This window comes from Hesperophylax consimilis, chromosome 3, assembly GCF_061612785.1.
Source record: "Hesperophylax consimilis isolate HC1 chromosome 3, BYU_Hcon_1.0, whole genome shotgun sequence".
Lineage (NCBI taxonomy): Eukaryota > Metazoa > Arthropoda > Insecta > Trichoptera > Limnephilidae > Hesperophylax > Hesperophylax consimilis.
Window position 1 is genome coordinate 25919698 of NC_142838.1, and position 21873 is coordinate 25941570.

The 21873-nt window shown below is 35.0% G+C and overlaps 1 protein-coding gene across 3 annotated transcripts in view; it reads right to left on the reverse strand.

Annotated features, from left to right (window-relative positions):
• The window catches only part of LOC149425165 (uncharacterized), a 753180-nt gene that overhangs the window by 610503 nt on the left and 120804 nt on the right, over nucleotides 1–21873 (reverse strand). For 2 of the 3 annotated variants that reach the window (XM_089649643.1, XM_089649635.1), the window contains exon 4: nucleotides 60–2401. In XM_089649643.1, the coding sequence (XP_089505769.1) occupies nucleotides 60–2401 (2342 nt within the window). Of the gene's footprint in view, nucleotides 1–59; nucleotides 2402–13040; nucleotides 13417–21873 lie in introns of those variants that run through there. The other variant, XM_089649654.1, reaches the window with a different exon arrangement.

Consider the following 21873-nt stretch of genomic DNA (forward strand, 5'->3'; position numbering starts at 1 on the left):
AAAAACAGGTTTGTTTTTTCATAAAAAATAGGTAGGTATATTAATTGAAATGAACTCACGGTGACTTGCTTCGCTTCGCAGTCAGTTCCTCCAGCCAGGGTTACTCCGACTCCTCCCGAGGCACCGCGGGACAGAATCACTTCACACCAGTTCTCCTGTTCATCGTCACTCACACCACAAGAACTGGCATCTAGGCTTTCGTATTCACATTTCTTGCTCTCAACAGGAATCACTGCAATACTCTCCTCGAATTTCGCCTTCGTTTTGACACTACGCGAGATGTCGATGTTATTGTTTGTCGCTGCGCCGTTTTCTGATACCCTTTTGACGTTTACCTCATCCAAAGGAGGCTTTGCATAGGTGTCGCTGGGTCTTCGGTTGTAGATAACTTCATTTGGTTTCCTACTATTAAGCGATGAGCCATTTGTATACTTTGGTTTGGACTGAGGCAACTCAGCTTTCGGAAGGGTAACGGACCCCAAATCACAATCTGATTCGGTGTCGCTGTAAGTGCTATCCGTTTCCGGACATTTGTCTTCTACAACGAGGGTTGAATACGCAACTTTTAAAATGGAGTTCGCGAGTCCACCGTCAGATCTTGGTTTAGAATATTGACTTTCAGCGTGCTTACGCGTGACATCATCATCCGTGCTTTCAACATCGGAAAACTTTCGCTCTATCAAAGGAGAACCAAATTTGTTGTCTTTACCGCTCCTGCATTTGGCAGATGCGAGAATATTTTTCCTATTGATGGCTTCTATGCTGCGAGGTTTCAAGACTCTGTTGCCATTGTCGCTGCTTCCCGCGGAGCTGCAGCTGGCTTGAGATCCAGATGTCAAAGTCGAACTATTCGATGATCCCGCCGAATGGCTGGTATCTGATGATAGAGATCGACACACATTTGTTTTTTCATTATCCGGTTGATACATCGGGTTGTGCACGCCATAATCGAATGCAGCATCATTTTTGGAAAAGTGTTGGTATTTTTGGGATAACATGCATTGACTAGAACAATCTGATTCCGTGTTGTCTACTGTATTCAATGACGGAGTAGGTGACGAGACTGTGGACAGATAACTAGAATCGTCACTGTCGGCCGCTTCGGGGAAATGTTTCGGCGTCTTGAATGTCGGACTGTCCACGGCATCGTTGTATTGCAGCTCTTGGCCTTTGTATGTGGGTACTTGTGGGGATAAAAGGATATTCAGGGGGCTTGGTATCACAGGCGCTCTGAACGATGGCGGTAATGTTTGATTTTTTTCGCTAAACTCTCGGTGATCGTAGGGACGTTTCATGTCTAAAGAAGTTCTTGGTGGTTTAATAGGAACTGGACCTTTTGAATCTATTGACTTATTCATATTTGAATCCAAACTGTCTGAATATTTTAGGGCGTCTAACGTGTTAGGTGACTTTGGACCATACACTTGAAGAGACTTTCGTTTGAATGCAGGTGAATATTTTGGGACATTGTTTATTATAGCTGAATTATCCCAAAGACTCGTCAGCGAAGGCGAAGCCGTCATTTTAGAGGGTTCTGTAGCCTTAGTCTTTTCATTCCTAGCTGCACCAATATTTGTTGAGCTTGATACTTTCAATGAATCCCGACTTTTAATTTCTGGTAAGTTCGTTAAGCTTTGAGATTCTGGGATAACCAAACCTCTTAATTTGTTCATAGATTTTTTTCTTTGCTCTATTAGTTGATCTAAGGTCGTTTTATGTGAAAGTTTTTTCTCTATGTCAGTCTTTGCGGGGTTAGCTGCGAGTGCTAGATTCAAAAGAACTATTGGGCTTATTTTGGGTTCAACTTCCTTAACTTCCGTCTTTGTTTTGTATCGGGGATAATCTCTGAGCGGATCAGGTCGTTCGATCGCGTCAACGGTCTTCGGCATAGCGAGCCATTCTTTGATTTCGTATGTTTTAACCATAGGTTCAGAAGGCAGAGAATATTTCCTAGTTGGTGGTGTATAGTCTGGGACTAAATCGTTCACTCTACTGTTGTTGATTATTCTTTTGTCAAGACTATTGTATGAAGTTTGAGGGTTGAATGCTGGTGGTTCTTTAGGAGTGGTTTTGTTAACTGAAAACATGGCGATCTTATCTTTGACACTTCCTTCGCTCTTAACATCTTTGCCCCTGCCTCCGTAGGATTTATCAGTTGTCTTGACCATGCGGATTGGAGAGTCGGGGAGGGAACGCATTCCATGTTCATACCTCTTGGTATCCTTGGGGTTTGCGGTGATGATTTTGCTAGGTAGTGTTAGACTCAAGGTTTTGGGCGGCTCACGGTGGAACAGGGCCAGAGGGGGCGGAGGGGGGAGGTCCTCGTGGTGCACGAGAGGGTTCTCCCGCCCATCCGGTGGGGGGCGGGGACCCCTGGACTCTCCACCGCATTCCTCAGAATCTGAAATAAATAAAGGAATAAGTACATACTTATTTTTAGTTAAAAAACATTTAACACGTAAGGAAACAAGTTTCAATCCATAAAGCTCGTATTGCACATTGCACCCAATAAGTTGTTTCAATAATCTGTAATAAAGGAATGCGGAAAATAAGCTTGGAATGAATATGAAAATGGGGATTATCACATGGGAGCGGTATTTTGTATTCATTAAATACATAATGACAACCCATTAACTCAATTTACATACTAAACTATGACATAAATTTGTATTAACTTACTGCAAAGCTATTATATTAGTATTTAATTAATACATTAAAATAAAAAATTTAGATCTCTTTGGGTTGCAGAACACGTTCTTATGAAAAAATCTAATTTAGTGTCGATGTTCCTAAACAAACAGATTTTTCAGAATTCATTTAAAAGATTATCCATCTTACGAATCTAATCCCTTAATTATTATTTAAAAATAAGTAATAATGTACATCATAATGTTGAAGATTAGTAAAGATTCGGACTCCCATAAAAATAATTTAGTTTTAGCAAATGAGAAATTAATATTATTACTATTGAGAATGTAGGTATTCAAGTCGTAGAAACGTTAATGTAACAATATTCTTCTCTTAATATATTATCTTTGTGCTATTTTTATTATTTTGTAAAATTATTAACCTCAAAACAGGCTTGTCCTAGTGAGGTTAAAAATTCTATCGTAAAAAAGGACACAATGTAAATTTCAGAAATTTTAACAATTATTTTGAAAAATTTTGTCAAATATATTTAATTAATAATAAAGTAGGACAAAAAACATGGCATCTTCCATTATTATTTACCAGTTCAATAAAAAATTAAAAGCTACCTATTTCATGACCGATATCACAATACGTTTTGAAAATATTTGCGATGACCTGTACATTTTTTAAATATAATGTGCGTATTGCATTATTTTGCAGTCACCGTTCGAGGTTTGTTGCACGGAGAAAAAAGAGTATGGCTACATCAAGATACTGTTAAAATGTGACTGCAAGACCATTTCCTAATAAAATATTCGTCATTCAGAATATATGTGAACACGTGTTCAAGCAGGTGACCTTGTCCGAATAAATATAAAAGACGCGCTGCTGTGTTCCTACTTCCTCATAACATATTCGTGATTTACCGATAGTTTGTGAATTCGTTCAAAGGCCTTCAGTTCCGTTTTAAATAGGAAATCGAATAATGTAATTTGACCAGATTTTTAATAAATTAACAGTAAGTTTTATCCGTGTTCCTAAAAGCTAAGATAAATATTTAGAATTTTTTATTTGTTTATTTTTTATTTATTGATTTTATTTTAGTAATTTGTACATTTAAGTTTACAAATGACTAATTAATTTGTTACATATAAATATACTATGTTTTTTTTTCTTGCTTGATGTGGCTCCTACACAACATCTTGAACTTTTCAATTGGGGCAGACTTAAGGTTTTCCGGCTGCGCGTTATAGTATTTCATCCCTTTATATAATATACTCTTCTGGGTATTCCCTTCTTTGGTAGCCTGATTTCATTGCACGTCCTAGTTTTATGTTTGTGTATGTCCTTGTTGTATACAATTTTATTTGAAAAATATTTCGGTAGCAGGTTGTTTACTATTTTGTGTACAAATATCATCGTGTTCAAGGTCAACATCTGTTTCACCGTTAGCCAATTTAGTTCGTTTAACATTTTATTTACTTTTGAATATCTATTTCGTCTGAGTATTGTTCTCATTGCCCTATTTTGGAGAATTTGAAATTTATTTTGCCCTCGGTCGTTACACAGGAAAAGGATAGTTGAGCAGTAATTAAAATGTGGAGCAATAATGAAGTTATAAATGGTGATTGCAGTTTTTTCGGACAGTTTTTGGCGAATTCTTCCCAAAAAAGATATCTTTTTTTCCAATTTTCTTTTGGGTATATTCAGCATGTTTGTTAAAGTTGAGTTTGGAATCTATTATAACTGGTAAGTATTTTATATCGGTAACATTTTCAATCATTTCACCATCAATTTTAATGAAGAATGAATGAATGAATTGACTGGAAATAGATTTTCAAAACACAAAAAATTAAATATTTGTAAAAAATATTGCAGGTATAATTTGAAAGAATTTCGAGACAAAACGCTTAACGAATGCAGAAAATTCTTGGAAGTTTTAACATCTGCTCCACAAACAAACTTCATTTTGGAACGAAAATAGCTTCTCAAATAGGTACCTACCTAAGGAACGGAAACTGAGGACTAATAATTTACATTCTCGGTAACCCAGAGGCAGGCCGGAAATGCTATTGGACATCTATAAGAAGAATGTGAGTACTACGTAAGTTTCATAATATAATAATATATAATCAAATAGTAATACTTGGATACTTTATATGGCGCTACTTTCGAGAAGTATCATCCCAAGTGAGTTCCATATAGCTATAAAATAACTCCAAACTCGTTTTACTAACAAACTTGTGTCTTTTTGCTGTGAACGTTCATAGAGATCACACTATACAAAGAGTTTTTATTTTGGGTTTAATTATCTCCTTGGTAGAACAAACTTGCGTCTGTTTGCTGTGAAAGGTCATAGAGATCACACTATACAAAGAGTTTTTATTTTGGGTTTAATTATCTCCTTGGTAGAACAAACTTGCGTCTGTTTGCTGTGAAAGTTCATAGAGATCACACTATACAAAGAGTTTTTATTTTGGGTTTAATTATCTCCTTGGTAGAACAAACTTGCGTCTGTTTGCTGTGAAAGGTCATAGAGATCATAAGTTTATTAATTTGTTTAAAAATATGTTTTAAAATTATGAATTGTAAAAATAATGACAAACATTGCAGAACCTTGTTTCATTTTTTACAGTTTAATGGATACTTAAAAGCTCCAAAATCAAATGTGAAAATGACGCCGCGAACTCAATATAGTTGCATTGAACTTCCGACAGAGAAATCTGCGCAAATTTTATCGAGTGTTTTAGCAGCTTAGGTAAACAAAACATACTTTTGCTTAAAGCTAAGATTAGATTTAGATTCTTATTGATATATTGCTTAAAAATACGAAGCCATTTACATAGATGAAACAGAATAAATTTCTTTTAGATTTTTTTATTGTTTACAGATGTCGCGGACTATTAATGGGTCCAAATTTAAAAAATACACAACATATTCAAATTTGAGCAAATGTGCTAAAAGAAAACTGTTATTTTAGTATAAAAGTCATGTTTATTCTATTCATTCTTGCTCTGTAATAAGGATTTCTAATCTAACTACATAAATTTTAATTCAGATTACAAACAGCCTTCTACCACAGCTTCTACAGCCCCTATATTAACCCGCCCCACAATTCTCCCCAGCCGAGTAGCGACATAGTTCCCCTGCTTTTACACTATACAGACAGGGGCGCTCTTGTGAGATGTCGCATTTAAATTTAAAAAAAACGATTGCGTTCCGAAAATTTATGTTGAACAATGTATAGCCAGACAACATCCCGAAGAAACAAGGAAACCTTCACAAAGACAATCAGATACCTGAACAACGACAACCAGACTATAAAGTAAAAGGGCACACAACCGGAGACTGTTTCACATTCACGTATAACGATACAATAGCCATGAGGAGCTTTCAATTATGATCCTGACAAAGAAGGTGCATCATCTAACATACCCGTAGAGAGCTTTCCAAGACTCAATGTTAGCTTATCAGAGTTTGATTACTCTGGACTCTGGATCGAATAACGTCAGATATTAAAGCTAATAGGTAATATATTTAAGCATTTCGTACTAAAATGGAACATTATATTTTGATTGCATTTATATGACGATGCTACACCAAACCGGAATGAAGCTCATTAAAATGAAGAGTTTATAGTATTATAGTACCTATAAATAACAAGAGTCTGATTGTGCATTGTCCAAAAAACTAAAGGCAGATACTGAATGGAAGCCTGCACTCATCAAAAACGATATTACAGACAGGACGTACGACTAATGAGGAAATCTTATTTTGTTTGCAGCATGAAAAGGAAATTACAGACAATAGAGAAAAGAAAAAGTCTTGGGCACACCTTAGAAATGAAAAGTACGTTCACCCTCAGCTTATTACGAAAGGGAAGATAAAGTTTTTTTCTTTGTATCCTACGTTGTATGCAAAGATATGTTGTTATTTTTAAGAAATAACATGTAGTTACACGTGTATTGATAGAATTGTTGACTGGAGTAAAATGAATCTGATAAAGTTAACGTTTCTAAATGTTTAATTTTGTCATTCACTAGGGCGAGTCATACCTGGTATTACCGGTATACAATGGACGACCGAAGTTTAAAACGTGTCTCGACCATGAAGGATCTTGGAGTCATGTTTGATACTAGGCTGACATTTCATGTTTTTATCGACACGGCTTGTATCACTTCACTGGGAATGCTGGGCTTTGTTTTACGCACTGCAAGGAATTTTAGAGATCTCCGGGTTCTAATAGTTTTATTTAATTCCTTAGTAAGGAGTAGGCTTGAAAGTGGGTCAGTAATTTGGAGTCCACACCAGGTAAGGTATTCTCTCATATTGGAAAGAGTTCAGAAGAAATTCTTGAGATTTCTCTTCATGACGCAGTACTGGCTACTTACTACCAGTGGCTCTATCCTACAGACTTTCATTTTGGTTTGCTCGGAATGAACCATCTACGGGTCAGGAGGTATGTGCGCATTGCTACATATTTTTTCAGACTGATTCGTGGATGGTTTGAAAACTCGGTCATCGTGAAGAGTCATTCATGTCTATGTTCGCGAAGGTTAACTGCGTCATCGACAACACAGATCTCTCGGCCTGCAGAACTAACTTGCCAATGGTCATGCCTGTGGGGAGAGCAATCTTGCTGTCGAACGGAATGAAATTCGGATATTGACATTTTTAGCATCAATCTGACTTTAAGGCAAGCTCTGTTTTTACGAGTACAGTTGATATACCTACCGTCTATTTTATGTAAAAGAATTCCATAACAAATGTGTTTAAAACGAATTAAAATGAACAATTTTGTAATGATTTGAAAATTAATAAATAAATTGAATCGAGTATTTGTATATATACATTTTTTAAAAAGAAACCCAAACATTCCAGGATTACGAATTACCTGACAATATTTTATTTCCTCCTAATTCTGGAATTGTAAGAGGAAAATTTTACTTATGCCGTGATGGAGGACTTAGAGAGCTAGTAGTTGGATGATCCCTTGGCATTTGTCCACTTGGCTACTAACCGGTTAATAATATAGTTTGATGACAGCTCGGTAGTTCACTTATCAGAGCTATAATAGAGAGTGAATTTTGAAATAGTATTCGACGCAATGAGTTATATAATAATATTAACAGTTGATGAAATCCAATTTTGAAAATTCTGTCTCGGATAAGAAAGAGGTCGGATATTAATTGTTGAAATGAAATTCAATAAAAAAAATATATTGAATCGGATAAGAAAGAGGTCGGGTATTAATGGTTGATTTAATTTTATTTTAAATGTCTGACTCGTATAGGTAAGTGGTCGGATATTAATTGTTGATGAACTTCAATTTTGAAAATTCTAACTAGATAAATAAATAATGACAACCGAATTATATTTGTTTAATAGTTTAGTTTTTTAAATTTTTATTCTGTCATATTTTTTATAAAAGGCAAATTTGTCTCTAAAATCAGTTGACTAAACTCAAATAAGGTTTGCACCCTCAGATTAATTTTAGTTTTTTTATGTAATTCCTTCGAGTGTATAGAAAAATTTAAAAACAATATTTATGTATGAATATTATATTTGGTTTTCTACATCTCTTCAGTTTAAAGCGTTTTGAATGTTCACATAAGAAGGGAATAGAATATTATGTACATATAATACATTTTATTAAGTTGATAAGTTAATAATAATTCATTAAAAAAGCACACATGTTATGTTGCGTGAGTTTGATGGATTCAGACATGAAAAGCAGATAACGAAGAGATTGCCCAAGGCTGAATTTGCATATTTTTGCATTAAAAAGATTAAGGATTGATAAGATAAAATATATACACTCAGAAGCATTGTATTTATCAGATCGATGATATTTTGCAACACAAATAATATAATAAATTAAAGACAAGAATCAATGAAAAAATGTTATTACGTTTGATATTGTGTTGGTTTTTTATCGGATTATTTAGGTATTTGTACAAAGTACCTAAATTCAAAGTACAAATCTTTTATTATGTAATAAACAACGCTATAATCATCGCTTTAAATGCGCATTTGATATTATGCTTCGCTACTAACTTGTAATGTGCAATTGTTTTGACAATTCAAAAAAATATTTCGTGTTCAGGTGTCAATGATCTTGTTCAACTTCCTTTTAAATTTAACGCGAAGAAGAAGATGAAACAAAAACAAAAAGTACAAACAGTTGTCTTCGTGAAAACTGGAAGTTAATTAATCTGTTCACCAAAAATGCGACAGCTGCTTAATAGCGATTTCTTTAAATTCGTAACGTCACGTTTCGATAGTAAAAAAAACAAGTGAATCTTAACTTTACCAGATATAAAAAGGACTCGTAAGGAAAGGTAGGTAATAGGCATTAAAATCGCTTGACAAACGGAGTCTAAAAATGTTCGATATCAAGCACAAAACTGGTTTTTATTTATGTTGTAAATAATTTTATAAGAATGCAAGAAAGTTAATCAAGTGCAACTGTCACAGATAATCTTGGCTATAATACTATATTTTTTAAAGTTGTTTCCTTTACGCGTTCATACATTTATTGAAAAAAAAATTTTTTTTTGGTAGTTTACATTTATATTTTTTATTGAGTAATTTATTATTTTTTGTTTGTATTATACTCAAATGAAACAATAGGAAAACCTTTAACTTATCTAAAGCATTTTTTGGTGATTAAAATAGTGATTTAGCATTAAGTTTCGCCTTAAGAATTTTTCTGTGTAAAACAGATTTATAAATCATGTACCCATATTCAATAATTAAAAATAATACATTTTAAATTTCTCGCATTAAAACAGCAATCTTGAAAACTTCAATTTGGACTTGAAAACTTCTAGTTTGGAAAATAACAAGAGACCGAGAGATAATATTAACAAAGATACAAATAAAATAATATATTTTATAATTACGCTTTAAGACGTCAAGTAAATAAGAAATAATAATTCACCTAGCTAGATATATAGTTACATACCGTGATCAAATTTTGTACGATGTTTTTCGCAAAACGTGAGATTGAATTAAGTAAAATCGCTTCCCCGACTAGTCAGCCAGTCAGCCGCCATAGAACGAGTCTGTGCTCGTAAATCTAATATCTATGAAATCAGCACAAAAAATAGTTCAAAATAATTATAACCGAGTTCGGCCGGGTTCGGAATCGTGTTATTATCGACGAAGCGACTTCGACCGTAGAATTCTCAAGCGACTCGACTGTAGAATAGTTCAGCGATCTGCTCGTTTGCTGAATTACCTCTCCGGCTGGACTGAACCAGTTTTCAGAAAGGTTCAAGGTCGTTCTGTTGATAAAATGTTAAATAAATTGATAAGATCTAAAAAATACATCAGTCATCGGTAAGCGTTATGTATAAAGATTTAACAAGTCTGATAAAGACTAGTTTCCGAAAACAGTAGTTCTCAAAAATGTAGTTTAGGTTAGGTTTAAGGTAAGTATTTCCTATCAATGTTTTTGTGAAAAAAACTATGATATTAACAATTGCGATATTATTGATTTTAACACAATACAATAGTCAAAGTATGTTCTCCGTAAAACGCTTATACACCAATATATTACGAAGAAGGAACATGTAAGTAAATAAAAAAATAAAATAAAATCATGAGGCGGTTTTACTATTTTGTGAAAAGCGAAAAATTATAGTGGCTGATTTGTCTGTAAGGGACTTTGAAAATATCGATGGTCAATGCAAAATTGATATTTTGCGCGTAGCTTTGCTATTATATCATATTATTCAGTTATATATGCTTAAAATAAAAATTCTAAATCGTTGGAAAATCGTCTAACCTGACCCAAAATATCCAATATGATTCCGTATAAGATATCAAATATATCAAATATGTCAGCGACATGTCATTGGTACCAATTATTGTACTAACTTTTATAATTTTGTAACTATTGTCATCTATGTAATTATGTACTGTTTGTTTCTGCAATAAACAAAAATAAAATAAAATAAGTATGTTTAGTAAAAAATACTTAATCAAGATCTACACGGCTCTTTGCCAATCACTGTAAGAATAAGGTATTATCGGATGGGGCAGTACAAATGACAATATTCGAAAATCACTAATTAAAAACTAAAAAGTCACAATGAAAATTATTTTGAAAGTCCCTGTAAGAACTAGCATTTTCGAAGTCTTCAACAATCGTAACATAATGTCAATTAAACAAATCTTTAAAAAAAAATGCTCTTTTACAATCCACACAAAAATAACAACTAACATATATGGAGGTTCCTAATTTATATATATAAATTAGGAACTTCAGATCTCAGGGTCAAAAACATATCCAAATAGCTACTACAAAAACAACATATGAGAAAAAGCTCCCTGTACTATGGTAATAAAGTAAAATCCACAACAAAATCCCACTCTCATTTAAAACTGATAACTATATCATAACACTTTTCTCAAATAAAAACTTCGACAGAAAACGTGGGGAAATCAGAAATATAAAAATATACTGACACCAAACACAGATTGAAACCGAAACCACAACTGCAATAAAAAACACAATGTAATAACTTTATAATTGTTACAGGAACACCATGTAATAACTTTATAATTGTTAATTTATTATTATTATACTATTAACTACCTCAATTCGTAATAAAGTAAAGCGGTCATTTTTGCTACATACCGTTGCAAGTATTTTAATGATCGTTTTGCTGTTAAAAGATGTGTTTACTCTTCTGAAGAGTCACTAGGAAAGTACTTAATTAATAATTTGGCAGCTCAATATAAGCCAATAATCTCGGTAGGTATGGCGTCCTCAAACTACTTTCGATATATTTTTCTAATTACATGGATGACGATCCAAAATGTAACTTTCGGATATTTGGAGAGAGCGAATATTAAAACACCTTGGTCATGTCTCTAGTCTCTGGAAGTACGCGGACTATAGTCTATGCGATGAATAGGTCTTCATTTCAATCGGAGGATAAAAAACAATCAACCATAAGGTGAATGAACCATTCACAAATCGAGTTTTGCAAACAAATCTTTTGAAACACAATTTGTTCTTAACATCGATAATGAATGAACTAGTGATGGTCATAATAATCGATATGTCGATTTAGAAATAATCGGTTTAGGTTTTTTGGAATGATGATTAAATGGAATGAAAGATGGTTGAGGGCTTTGCAAATAACTTTTAACGAATAATCAGAATTTTTATCCTTTTTATGTTTTAACTGTCGTGACTGGATCAACCATCATTGGATAACAATTATAATCATAATCGGACACAATTTATTATAACCGTCCAAGAAGTTACGTAGTTAAGTTACGAAGCACAAATCACTTTTGATGTGTAGCACCATTATTTTATTATTAAAATTTACAATTAATTTAGTCCACTAGAATGAACAAATAATGATTCACAATACATCAGGTTAGGTAATGTGAATACTACACTTGAAATTTGAAAAATTCGGTTAGGTAAGAAAAAACATGAAATATATACTCACAGACGCTCTCTTCTAAGGACATGGGTAAGGAACTTAACAGAACTAAATAAAGAGATTCTTTTGAAAAACAGCCTTATAAAAACATTAATAAACTAAACATCCGTCAAACACAACTGCAAGATAAGATATGCATACACTTCTTGGATAAATTGTCCCGATTCGTTTAGTTTTTATCTGCGGTGTTTTATCTCTATATTTGGATATTCCAATACTTAATGAATTATTTTGCAGAGTACATATCTACATATTTATCTGTTATCATATGCAATAATAGTGTTATCTACCGTCACTGGATTAATGATATATAAACAGGATATAGATGAAAAATTTTATTAGCTCCAAAAGTCAATTGAGAATCAATACGTTTCAAAGAAATTTGCACCTGCTTCTTATAAAGTGAATTGCCTACAAAATCTAAAGGTGCATTAACACCTGGCGTTTTCTGCTTCACCCTTATGTTATTCTAAATGCAGTCGAGCACTTTGAAACATCGATTTGCAGCAGAGGCAGATGGAAATCTATTTCAGAAGTAAAGATTTAATACATCATTAATCTACATATGAACACAATTTAACTGTACTGAGAGTTTTATCTTAATAATATCCACACACAACTGTGACATGAATTCGAAGCAGCCAGATTGAGCTGTTATATTTTCTTGTCGTTGAAACGCAAAAAGAGCAAATTTTGAAATTGATAAACACTGTAAAAGATAACTATTGACCTAATTGAAGATAACGAATTGATCGATGTTAAACTTTTCGGTAATAATTCATTCCGAATTTTTGATGTTTAAACATTTTAATTGTGTGGGTAGTGAAACCCTCCTGTAAACACATCAGGATAAACATGGAAACCACTGGAAGGATTTCCACTCATCTCGCAGCTTGCTTGCGATACGAATGGAAGAAAATTCACTGTAAACATAATCACCTTTCACAGAACTGATGGCCATTTTAGTCTGAAAGAACACAATAGTGGGTTCCATTTATAGATGCGGTTCGCGACCTCGGTAATATAATGTATTTAGCCGCATTTCCGCACTTTTAGAACAATATCGCACCGGCTCCTCGGGGCGCGCAGCCGGCCGGTAACCGGTTTCGTTTCGCACTCCCGACACAAAGGCTAAAGCTTGGCTAGAGCCTCTCAGTGCTCCGCTCGTGGCGAGTGGCGAGTGGCGAGTGGCGAGTGGCCGCCGGTGGGGGTGGTGGGGGGAGGGGTGGGCGGCGGTCCGCCGGACGATCGGCGGTCTGCGCGTCCGGCCGGTGTCTCCACGCTACCGGATTCCTCGCGCACTCCGCACTCCGCCTCGAGACGAGGTAACTGGTAACTCTGCCAGACCCACAGAGCACAGAGCACACAGCCAGCAGCCAGCGAGCCTCTGGGACCAGGGAGCGGGGGGCGCAGATTCGCAGAGTGAACGCCCTTGGCCGCTCCCCCGCGCCCCTCCCTCACCCTCCGCGCCGCTCCCCCAGCCGCAGCATCTTTGTGTTTCCGTTATTAATCGATAATTTCCGAGAGCCGGGTACGCTTCGTACGCGATTATCGACCGAATTAAATTTAATACGCACTAAGCCATCTATCTAAATCAATATCGGAATCATCATTTTCCGTTACAAATTTCTGGCGGCCGACTTTCCAAATTCCTGTGCGGCATTTTAAAAGCTCGGATTTACATAAATATTAATTAATTATTCAGACTTTACGGAAGCCGATGCGGAGGGAATACGGTTCCGCGAGTTTATTCATCTGTGCAGTTAATCCCGGAAAAGAGTCAATCAGAAAGGGTATAAAAGAGCACGAACATGGAGATTCAGGACCGGCTGGCTGAACATAACTGGACAAGGCGAGCTCCGCGGGACGAGTATGCTGTGGCTGTGCTGTGCTGGGCATGATGGCAATGAGTCGTAGCCTATAGCTCTGCTATTTGTAGCTATGTAGCTGTGGTGAAGCAGAAGGCAGAAGCACGAGGCACTGCGCCTGGCAGCTCTAAGCACTAAGCACTGAACACCGAACACCTACCCGGGAAGTACGGCACGCTGAAAAACAGCGATGTTTGTTTTGAGCGGATCAAGATCGAGTCGCACAAACGATAATCGTGAGTGGTTCATTTAATACGTGGAATGCTGCTTCACTTCTGTGAGAATCAAGGAAAGAGGAGCGACCCATTGCTGAATAGTTGCCAATTCCGAGAACCAATTCTCTGAAAGCACTCTGCCAATACAAATTACGTAATATTTATTGTTTTTCCAATGGCTTGTTACAACATTCTCAAATCTGCTTCGAGCTGACCACTCGAATTCCTAGCGTCATCGTTATATATATTTGCTCGTACTCTCCCTCCTCACGTGGGAAGCAGCGTATTAAAAATAGAAAATAATAATCAATTAATTAATTAATTAACCAGACACAAACATGCCTTTTATTACCTCAACAAGGTGTGCGGCATCCGCCCGAAGAGATGCCGAAACTTAAAGGTTCCTGGTATGGAACAAGCCTGTTAATCTTGTCCATCGACATTGAAGAAACCCGTTTAATGGGATCATGGCTATCAAATACCAAAATAACACCGATAAATCCTTCCGTTCGCACGCTCTGCCTTTAATCTCTAAATCCACAGATGAGCACTAGAGCCTTATCGCCGATAACACCCCCCTCTAACAGCGACACAAACCGGAGATATATGCTTCGAAGGTTTTAGGCATTACTTCAACTCAAGATGGTTCGCTCAAATTACAAAAAAAAAATAATAAGATTATTACTTCTAAAGAGAGATATGATATAATCTCACATTTGAATACGGACAATGCTTCACCAGCCAAATTAGTCTGTCAGCTCGAGCCCGATCTGTTTATATCCGAAACTGGATTGGCTGAACGTTTTTTTGTATGTCTGACTTTTAAAAGACGAAACAAGTTTAACACGCCATTTATTCATTGAAAAATGCGGGTAATGTTCTCCAATTTGAGTGCACCTCGTAGCAATCAAAGTATTATGTAATTAAATCGGCAGCCCGATAATTAAATCGCAATATTTATTGACCATCGTGTCGGGCTACTTCTAATGATGACAAAACGGAAACATTATCCTTACAAACCAATCATCAATAAGCACTAATGTAGATTCGTCAGGGAATTCTAAGACGCTCTACATCTACTGCACTAATAGCTTACTCATATAATTAACACTAACTTCAGTCTAAAGTCACATCAGTCAGTTGTATAAGGACAGTCATATCGACTGTCCTTACATTACTTGTTTGTCAAGTGCCACCTCACTTTTTGGTAAAATCATTAATGAATGAACGTAACTAGTTGTTTTTTTTATGAAAATTTTATTATTTTTAAGGATAATTAGGATAGTTAAAGCTGAAAATATTTGAGTGAACCTAGAAAGACCTAGAAAATTCCATAAAAAAACATCGTTACGCTCGGATGATCAGTTCATTCGGAATTTTTAGTGGTAGCAACCAAAATACTTATAACAATCATAGATAAAATATTATGCAGGTCCTAGAAGAAGCTTAGAAATTCCACTAAGAAAATTTCGGAAACTTCACTGATTAATGTAACCAAGTAAACATTTAATAGTCAAAGTGTGTATTTATGCAACTCTATAAAATAAGTAAATTAAATTTTAAAAATATGTAAATAAATAATAGTTATTATAAAAATGAAAACAGTGAGATCTCTGGTGAGTTGACGTCTTGTTCCTGTATTGTTTTGTATTTATTATGCTAACATAATGCACATAATGTGGATTGACTTGATGATCATTTGTGGAAAAGTGTGTGGAAAGGTTTAGTTTTTCCTGTGGGGAAGATTTAACCCGGACATAAAGTAGGAAATATTTAAAAAAATGTATTGTATTCACATATATTTTTTGTTTACATATATTTTTATTCACATATATTATTTATTTGCATATATGTAAATACAATACAAGAAAATTAATCAACACTATACGAAAAAAAATAACCATGAGAAATAAGCTTCCATTATAATAATTTAGGAGGCGAGTATGGGTACCGTCGCCCAGGAACCTTTTATTGGGTAACCAACATTTCGGCCATAGGTCACCCCAAGTGGTTCGCTGTGTTTGGTGACTTAGCCGGAGGGTGCCCGGGTTTATCGGGTGAGGTTTGTCCGGGTCTTGGCGGCGGATGTAACTGTCAATTGCGCGGTAGGCCGGATCGGGACTGACTGGTTTAGAGAGAGCTTTTGATCTCTCCAGCAGGGCTCTCTCGGAAGATCACCTTGCACCCAAGTGGGACAGAGGGATTCATACGTCCGTCACTCCTTGACACACTGACCCACAAATCTGCCCTTTTCATTCCCAGAACTTCTCCTTCTTTTCCTACAAAGCACCATAGGCAGTGAGGGGAATTATTTTCATCGGGGCCTCCTCTGTGGAAATAATGGAAAAAAGTTAGAAAATAGATAAAGGCCCTGTATACCAGTCGGTCTGTAGTCCGCATCCTCGCTATGTGCGATATTCCTTGCTCAAATTTAAGCGGGCTAAGTCGGCCGTTCAAGCCTTGACAAGCCGCAGAATAGTTTCATTTTTAGACGCCGAGTCGTTAGCAGTAACAAATGTCAAATATGATATTTACCTAAGTAATAACATACTTACATCTCACCAAAATGTACGTAAATTATCTAATTTTACCAGTATTGACTATTATATTCTTCGAGCGATGAAGAATGTTGATGTTATTAATTGACTCCAACAAAACAAATACTCTTTAAAATTAGTATCCTCGAAAATAGCACCACGCTGATGCCGTGAAGTGAGGAACTTTATCAAAAAATCAACTCGTAAATTAAAGACGCCTAAAACATTTGCCATTTTGAAAGATCCGCGATCTTGCGATGACATTAGACATCTGAGATATACCACCCACGTAGACAGTAATTTGGTTTTACAAAGAAAAAAGAAACACGAACCTCTATTGAAAACATAGATAATACGTGTAATATTGCTGATAACTCGGCTTACCTCAATCATGTTCCAGCCGCGCTAAGCTCGACATCCCAACCAAGGCGAGCTTAAAATCGACAGATATACCGGACCATAGTCCAATAAATCAATAAAATAATAGTAGTACATGTGGAATGGTGGGTGAATGACATGGACATTGCTGAAGTTATACAGATGTTCTATGATCATGTACCGGCACATTCCTCGGAACTCGAACATCCTTGTGCTGCAAAATCACTCGTAGTTTAAAATGATACCTACTATTATTATAAGTACACAGTAGATTTATGAACGAAGTCCATCCCCACGGAAACCACAAACATTATTGTGTGGTGGAACCACAATTATTTTCAATTCATTTGAGAGGACAGAGAAACTCATTAAATATGAACATTATTTCCCAAATTTCCAAAAATTTCGACAATTATGTAAGGGTGCATATAAACACACGAGCAGATCTGCGCACGTTTTTTTCTCGTCTCTATACACAGAATAAGTCTTCTCGTGTGGTGGTAAAATGGAGTGATATAAGAATGATTATTGATCCAGAACGTTCATCTCCACAGACCCTACATAACATAGAATAACGAAGAACACAAGAAATGCTTTGTGGGTGTGTTTCTTGATCCTAACATTTGCAGAAACGAGGCTTAAGTCTCCAATACAAAACTGTGTTTACGAAATTGGAATTGAGATCTACGATGACAGGTGAGTGTAAGTGAGACAGATGGTTGGGCTATTAAGCTAAATAGAATATTTGTTTCCATTAAAATTTGTATGGAAAAAGTTTTTAATTTTCTTTTTTATATTATCCTACGAAGGCTAGATTGAAATATTTGCGACTCTTTAATTGATGTAAATTTATCCGCATAGCTCATAAAGTAGTTAAAAAACTCTCGTCGATCGTAGATAATAGTCTTTTTCACATAATTCACTGGCTTTGAAGTAAATTACCAAAATGTTACAAGCACTCTTTTCAGGGTGAAATGCCTAAAACCAAAAAAAAATGTTACAATCAGCCAAAAACCTGTGTATTATCACAAACAAAGTTTTTTATAAAATCCGCAAAAGAGCTCCAACTTCTCTTCACTATCCGGAGCCAGCACAACTACGGCATCCCAAATTGGGGTATGTATTAAGGCTGAATGGAGCAGGGAAGTGAAGAAGATGGGGTAGATGAAGGTTGAAAAGTACCTGCACAAAGAAAACTTACTGATAAAAAATATTACTAATTTATTAACAATCTCTTCAAATAATTTGTAATCCGGTCATTAAAGAAAGAATTAATAGTGATATATATTAAAATACCAATTTTTGGCCATACGATGTCGGACGTGTTCATAAAAACCCTAACAATTTCGTCATTATATATTATTAAGACAAACAAAGGTGTATTAACACGTGTTCTGATATTATTACGAATTTACTAAAAGTTTATTAAGAAGCGGCTTGCAGTCCCCTTTTAAACCGGGTTACCAATAATTGAAGAAATTTTTAATAAATCAGCAATACTCATTTTTCTCCGTGTGGGTATTCAGATCTGGCCAACAAACACGACTAAAGCCATTTAAAGTTGTTTCGATTCCTAATGGTGGTATTTAACCAGGGCGATACTGAGAGTACTAAAGTAATACCACTCTAAAGTGCCAACTTTCAGGTAAAAAATATAAGTGATAAGTACATTGTCAATACAACGAGCTTTCGTAAATAGTTTTTGGGAGAAACATAGATAAAGACTTATTCCCTGCTACACAAAAGTAGCAAGTAGTAATTATTTTCAATTTTACGCGTTTGAATTCCGTGTTTATAATGGGCACAAAATAATAAAAATGGTTTCAACAACGTAAACCCACTTTGGGTCATTAGCGCACTAAATAATTAAGCTTCATTAACGAACATCCACTCGGCGGTGTCATTACCCGGAACAGAATTTTAATATTAACTAGAGCTTTCACGTGCTCTACATGAGCTCGAATATTGGCCGATCCGAATGTGAGTAATAATTACTTGTTTAAATCCGTATACAGGGTTTTCCAATAAGAGGTGTTATTTTGAATAGCCCGCTATTTCGGTAGATGTTACTTTTGAAGCTGTCATTTTTTGACATTTGACAAGTAGAAACTACGCCATTAATAAAAATGGAACGATACACGCATCAACAACGCATTGAAATTATTAAAATTCTCTTGAGTGAATCAAATGCAAATCATCTTGAGTGATGAGGCCCATTTCCACCTCGGTGGCTTCGTCAACAAGCAAAATTGTCGCATCTGGGGCTCGGAAAACCCAAGAGTTATTGTTGAAAAGCCCCTCTATCCTCAACATGTGACTATTTGGTGCGGTTTATGGTCCGGCGGAGTCATTGAACCTTACTTTTTCGAAAATGAGGCTGGAGCTACAGTTACGTTGAATGGATCGCTGTCGAGAGATGATTAATGATTTTTTATGGCCGGAATTGGATGGTATTGATCTATACAACGTTTACTTTCAACAAGACGGCGCTACGTGCCACACAAGCAACGAAACCATAGATCTTTTACGAATGAATATCAAAATAACACCTCTTATGGAAAACCCTATACTTACCAATTGGATTAGCTATACCTGCAAACGGTTCCATGATGAAACAGTACATGTTAAAACAGAACATGGCAAAACAGAACATATTAAAACAGAACAGTGAAATAAAATAACACATCCGAAAAAAAACTAAATCTAACCTAAAATTATAATAATACATTATTTACATATTTATTTTGTTTTGTACAGAAATTAATTACTAGATTATTTTGAATTATCAAAATAATATTTTATTTTTCACTAGCTGTACCCCGCCACATGTTGCTGTGGCTCAGCCTGTCTGAGCAGATGGATAAGCAATAGCGCGTGTTGCATTTACGTCAAACAGATGGCGCTGTTTGGAAAAAAAAAATTACCTGTCACAGGTGATATCTATATACTATAGGTATATAAAAACACACGCGTATTCGAATGCAACGTTGCGTCAAAATTTTAAAGCAATCGTAGAAGAACTTTCGGAGATTTTGAACAAACGAACATTTACATTTTTATTCATATAGAGAGAAGAGAGATAGATAGATAAATTGTTCTGTTTCGTCACAGTTCTGTTTTATCATGTGTAGTTTTATAATATTCTGTTCAATCATGCTCTATTTTGTCTTCGTTCTATTTTATCATCTTCTGTTTAATCACACTCAGTTTTGTCATTGTTCTGTTTCATCATTGTTCCGTTTTATCATGTTTTGTTTGATCATTATTCTGTTTTAGCATGTTGTTTAATTATGTTCTTATTCCGGTTACCCCTAAAAAAATATTCGAATGAAGCTCGCAATTTCAACGTAAATCCATGAATCTGCCCATGTACCAAAGTTAATAGCATAAACATAATTGGGATGGTTTGGCAAATGAATAATGGCTACCGAATTAGTCGGAGTAGTAATAAAAAGGTTCATGCCGGTACATTTAAGAGTAAAAAAGCGACCATTCGGTTATTTAGTCAGGAATTTTATTCGAATACCTCGTTTTCAGAATCACGACTTTTGATTAGGGTAATGTTGAAAAACAAATTGGCTTGCCTTGGCTACCTTCGGTATATTTAAGTGTTAAGCCAAGCAGAATCCATAAAACTGCTTTTCTCTGCCAATAAAATGAAACAGTAAAATAAATGTAAAGGTGTTCATATTTCTGTTGAAATATGAACTTTTTTACATAAACAATGACAGTTTTATCAAACCCGATATTATTTTTTTGGTACATTGAATATTTTTTTGTTACGCTTTGCATTGGGAGATTGCGGGTTCGATCGCAGCCACATTAGGTACGACTTTTTCATTTTGATTAATTTTCTTTATTTATCTTAAAAAAACAAAGTACGGAATTTTATTTACAGTCCTCCTCACTAGGTATTCCTGTTTTGGAACAGGCCTCTGGTCGGACTGTAGGTTGTTGTATGGGTGTTCTTCTCATTTTATGTAGGTACCTATGTTGATTTCCACAAAATAAATAAAATAAAAAATCCTAATGTTGTTTAAGTACCTACAATATTTTATTTTAAATTATGCACATTTATTAGTCAATAATATATAGAATGTAACATAAAATAGCTGAAAGTGGTGATTTTGGATTACTTGTCGCTTATGTCATAAATCATTGTGGAAACCGTATATTCGACATTATCCATATTTACTATATTACAAACAATTTAATTATTTATTATTGTCATATTCTTAATATTATTATCTACTCAATAATTATCTACTTAATGATTACCCACCGGCCATGAAGATGGACCCTGTAATGCTGTCCGAAACGTTGGCTAAAGAAGGAGGTAGCGCAACATGGCATAATACCCCAAAAATAAAACACTATGATACTTTTAGATGAGTGAAAATCTCAAATCATATCTACTTGATTTACTTATTATTATGTACTAAATTAAGCTTACATTTATTTACTTATCGGTTAGGATTAACCTTTTTTTATTTTCATTTAATTATTGGAATTTTGGTTAATAATTAGTCATACTACCCCTCTTGTCAATATCAGTATAATCACCCTATGAATGTGACTGATAAGCCAACACAGCTACTATGTAATACTTATTTAGTCAGTAGAATGTTCTGTTGCGAACTTTCAACGTAATGCCCAACTGTGATTTTAGTTTGAATAACTGTAGTCTTTATTTTAGTAATAATTTTGTAAGTTTATAATTTCAATATTAAATTAAGTTTACACGTTGGTGTTATTTATGTATTATAAGCTGCAT